Source organism: Montipora foliosa, chromosome 13 (genome assembly GCF_036669935.1).
Source record: "Montipora foliosa isolate CH-2021 chromosome 13, ASM3666993v2, whole genome shotgun sequence".
NCBI classification, from domain to species: Eukaryota; Metazoa; Cnidaria; class Anthozoa; order Scleractinia; family Acroporidae; genus Montipora; species Montipora foliosa.
The window spans coordinates 26,912,823-26,917,822 of NC_090881.1; the positions used below are offsets into that span (position 1 = coordinate 26,912,823).

The window sequence follows — 5,000 nt, forward strand, 5'->3', positions numbered from 1 at the left end:
TCAGTGGCGACGTCGCGCGCAGCAAAACTACCAATGAGAATTTAGAATAGAGAGGAAAAGAGTGGAGTCTATTCTATTCTGAATTCTCATAGGTGTTTTTTCTGCGCGCGTCGTCGCCAATGACGTTCCCGTTCAGTTGCTAAATCAGCCTATTGACTTGCTCTCGCGAGTGTCCAGCAAGCAGTCCTGCGCTAAAGTAACCAAAGAAGTTGCTCTTGGGAAGTTATTGGTTAAAACCCTTGGAATCCATGGAGAGCATGGAGTTCTCGGTGTTGTGGTCTGTTAACTGTGGTGTATCATGTTTGGGAGGGTAAATTCTCGGAGATATTAGCTTTTCTAAAATCCGAGGGTAAATAAAGATATGATGATAATCCATGGCTTAACGTTCCAGCATTGTTGGACTGCATGCCAAGCGTTTATCACCCCTTGAATTTCAGGATATTTTTTTTGTTAAATATTGACCAACGTTGTCGATACGTTTCTCTCCTCCAGCCAACTTGAGTCGTCTCTTAGCAAATGTTGTACATTTACGATTGAATCACCGACTAAATAAGAGTACATTTCAATGAAAATTCAAAGCGAAAAAGCAGTGAAAGAAACTATTTACTTAACATACCAGTACTAATATTCTTAACATGTCATTGGAACATTTAAATGTGCAGATTTTCTAACCTCTAACTGTATATTTATCAGTGCGTTTTTATTATACTTTTGCGCTAAGTTGAAACTAGATTGATGCCACGATCGAAACGTCGTGTTTAATTATTTGCGCTAGTTTTGTCCTTAAATATTTACGACTGCTTGCATGATTCCAGGTTTGTGGAACCCCCAGTGCTTGATATGGCAGCCGTCGTGGAAGATTCATCAACTCGTACTCCTTTAATTTTTGTGCTTTCCCCGGGAGTGGTGAGTTTTTCTTTCGGTGGATGAAAAATCCTCTGGCTTTCTGATCCGTGGTATTCATCTCACGGTGTTCCTTAGTAGTTGTTGTTGTTGTTGTTGTTGTTAGTGTAAAAACCGTCATTAAAAGATGATTTGGTTTGTTACTTGCAGGATCCAACCAGTGCCCTTTTGCAACTTGCTGAGAATTCTGGGATGTCAAATCGTTTCCATGCTCTCTCGTTGGGCCAAGGCCAGGCGCCCATAGCCACGCGCATGATCAAAGAAGGAGTAAAGGACGTAAGATGTATCATTTTTGCCGTTTCTCAGATCTTCTACTTCGTCCTCTCATGAAATTGAAATAGTTTTTACTTTAAAATTTGAGTGCGACTCAATTCTACAGGCTACTGAATTGAACTTTCTCTTGGTACCTACTATCGTTTTTTTGCCGCGAAATGGGTCTAAAGTGAATTTTAAATAACTAGAAACCGTTGGCCTTGTCTTAAAACATTTGTCTCTAAATCGCAGAGACTTTATGAGACGTTAAAGACCTCACCATTTCTTCGCACAGGGCAGGGCGCGCGGGGACAGTTTCTCGTGTCGTGTGGCTTAGTACAATGTTGAAAATGAGTTGCACTCATCCTTATTCATTCTGGCAGTCAGTAGTGGGCTTACAACAGACGGCAACTCCTTGTTTATCTTCTCCCCTCGATTTTCCTTGCAGGGTAATTGGGTGTTTCTGGCCAATTGTCACTTGTCTCTCAGTTGGATGCCACAGCTTGATAAGCTTGTAGAGCAGCTGCAGGTGGAGGAGCCTCACTCTGACTTCAGACTGTGGCTCAGCAGCAGCCCGCACCCAGAATTTCCAATCTCCATTCTGCAAGTTGGCATCAAGATGACCACTGAGCCTCCCAAGGTAACTGCCTTTCGGGGCGGAGGCATTCGAAGGAGGGTAGCTCTCCGTAATCTGTAGAATAATGTGACCAAACTTCATAACTTAAATAACCTGTTTAGCGCTAACTTTTGTCCAGACAACTCAACCCTGGGTTTCACTTGTGTGCTAAAACGTATTTCCCAATTTCTTAGCACTTCTCACACCTTCTTTAGCTATGAAATAAAATGGAATTGATAATGGTATGCTTCGTGCCTTTTTCCGCTCTAGGTATAAGTGTTTATTTCCCTTTCTAATTCGTTTCTTTAATTGCTTCCATCTGTTTTGATTTGCTGTAACTATAACCATGGCGTTGAATGTAGGCTATTCAGTTGAAACTAATCATTCTATTGAAGAGAGAAAGAAACTTTTTTTGTGCATCGTTTCTGTTGACCAAGAAGGCCTAAGCCAGTCTCGTAACCAGAGCCTCGGATCGACCCAAGGCTCTGAGAAACTCTGTGTAGGAGAACATGCGCCGTAGGGTTCTTATAGCCAAAAATTGGTATTTGAACCTTACGGCGCCTGCTCACTCCTCGTAGTAACATGAATGCACCAATAGCCCATGTCCGAGTTGCTGCATGCCTCAGTTTCAAAGCGAGTCCTGGTGCAAACCTATTCAAATGGAAATGAGTTGCTTTTCCTTACAATAGTTGGGCACCATGTCTCGCTTCGAAACCGAAACAAACAGCAACTCGGAAATGGCCAACTGGAGACGCTTTTGATTGTTCTTCACGAAAACCAATGAGAAGACACTTTATCTCAGGGTTCCCCAGGGCTCTTCTCTCCCTCAGTAAAGAGAAGAGCTCTGGGATCGGGATTGGGCCTAAGCATGTGATAATTTGATTTGAGTTCGTGTCAAGAGGAATTTTGTGTTTTCTTTGGTTTTCGTTACTTCACTCAGTGATTGGCCGAAAACTTTTCGGCTTCATTTTCAGTCAATCAGATACAAGGATTTCAATGAGCCAATAGTGGGCTTGCTTGTCGACTTGACCTTCATTGTCATTGGCTCCGTCCTTTTTGTGTCTGTTGTTTTTTTGGCTCGCATTTCGCGGTATTTATTTAAATTCGCAGTGTCTTTTTTTTTTCAGGGCCTGAAAGCGAATATGAAGCGTTTGTATCAACTTATCACTGAGCAACAGTTCAGCCGCTGTCACAAGCAGGATAAATACAAGAAGATGCTCTTCGCTCTGTGTTTCTTTCACAGCGTGTTATTAGAGAGAAGAAAGTTTCTTATGCTCGGCTGGAACATCCAGTACGGCTTCAATGATTCGGATTTTGAAGTGTCTGAGAACTTGCTGAGTATTTACTTGGACGAGTATGAGGAGACGCCGTGGGATGCCTTGAAATACTTGGTGAAACAGACTTTCTAATTTTTACAAATATCTTTTTACCTTTTTCCTTTCAGGGTACTGAGAGAAGACTTAGATCTTTTTGCATATTTCCTTTTCTGTCCTCATGGGTTAAAAATTCATCTCAGTTAATGATCGTTAATATTATTCCTATTTTCCATTTGTCCTTCCAGTCGGCTAGCTGTATGCGGGTTTTTTGTCATATGAACATAACTCCCATAAAACAACAGCAACAACAACAACAACAACAACAACAACTTATTGCATAACGGGAAGGTAAACACAGCTAATCGAGGCGGGCGCAAGGAAAACGAAGAAAAAGGAAACGAAAATCTAACTCCTAAAACACCAAGTTACAATCTAGTGTTAAGCATTATAATATCGCCAACCATCACTGTTTCCATTTAAGAAGGGAAAAGGGAAACGGCGAAGTGGTGATATTTTTAACACTTTAATTTCCATGAACAGCATTGTTTAATCTGTGAGACCCTTGTAATTAATTATAGAAGGTTCATGATTAGTTTGCCTTCAGTTATGAGCACTCAGATTCCTTTCCGATTATGCCCGAGTCATAACGAAAACATTAATCATATCATTTGATTGATTTCGTTTAGGTGGCAGGTGTCAATTATGGTGGTCATGTTACCGATGATTTTGACAGACGTCTTCTTCATTCTTATATCAATGAACTCTTTTGTGACGTGGCTATCCAAACACCATACTACAAGTAAGTCATAACTTGTACTGATTTCGGTGATTTTTGCTTAGAACATAGCTTGAAACGTTCCTGCTGAGTCAGGAAAAGCTAACAATCTGTTCCAAAATTCCGCTTTGTTTATCAGATTGTCTTCCCTCCCAACATACTACATTCCAAAGGATGGCCCGCTTTCGACATACAGGGTAACAAAGCTGCAATTGTGCATGTGTATTTTAAGTCTTTTACTTGAACAAAAGTTAATTAAATCAACGGTACGATACTATTAAATTAAGACAACTGGTTTAAAAGTCAGAAGTCAACATTGCCGAATCAGATTCTCATATAACTGAGTCACTTATTTTCTCACAGGAATACATCAGCATGCTTCCCAATGTTGATCACCCTGAAGCCTTTGGACAGCATCCTAATGCAGATATTGCCAGTCAGATCATTGAAACAAGGTGGGATAAATAACAAGACTTTTGCATATCCTCCTGTGCGAAACCCCATTTTAGCAGGGGTTTCGATGAAAGCCGGTTACTGGCGGTCTACCGCCGCCTGTGGGTCCTCCTACCACCGTCTGTTTATCTAACGAACAGGCTCTCATATATTAGTTCGCATTGCGATTACAGCCGCCAACCTCTTAGAGTGGTTTTCAATTGAGTGTCGAAAGTAATTAGATAATTACTTTGGTTTATGATTACTTCACTCAGTGATTGGTTCAAAGTTCTCGCGCCACTATTTCAACCAATCAGAAGTGAAACCGAAACCAATCGTGTCTCGCACGTGCACATTTTCCCGCGCTTTGTGTCGGCTACGTATAATTGCTTCGAGTTTTGATTGGTTTACTGGATTGTCTCCGTCTTTTTTAATTGGCCAAAGTAATTACTTTGGTTTTGGTTTTACGACACTCATTCGAAAACCGCTCTATGGAGAATGTTATAGAAACGCCTGATTTTAGGTTTTAGTTTGCATTGATCACTTGAGAAATTCTTATGATTCAGTGCGCAGAAATTAATTGTTGTTCTTGTCATTTCTGTTGGTCTATTTTAGTTAAAAATATGAAATAAAATTGATGGCTTCTTTTATTTCCTATTTACTTGACACAATTCTTTGCTTAATTTTTATGTTAATTCCTTTCCAA

General features: G+C 40.5%; 1 protein-coding gene across 3 annotated transcripts in view; it reads left to right on the plus strand.

The window, feature by feature from the left end:
- The window catches only part of LOC137984113 (dynein axonemal heavy chain 2-like), an 86,520-nt gene that overhangs the window by 76,962 nt on the left and 4,558 nt on the right, over positions 1-5,000 (plus strand). For all 3 annotated transcript variants that reach the window (XM_068831323.1, XM_068831324.1, XM_068831325.1), the window contains 7 exons: positions 816-906; positions 1,054-1,179; positions 1,604-1,795; positions 2,899-3,162; positions 3,774-3,886; positions 4,002-4,059; positions 4,226-4,317. In XM_068831323.1, coding sequence (XP_068687424.1) covers positions 816-906; positions 1,054-1,179; positions 1,604-1,795; positions 2,899-3,162; positions 3,774-3,886; positions 4,002-4,059; positions 4,226-4,317 — 936 coding nt within the window. The remainder of the gene's footprint in view (positions 1-815; positions 907-1,053; positions 1,180-1,603; positions 1,796-2,898; positions 3,163-3,773; positions 3,887-4,001; positions 4,060-4,225; positions 4,318-5,000) is intronic.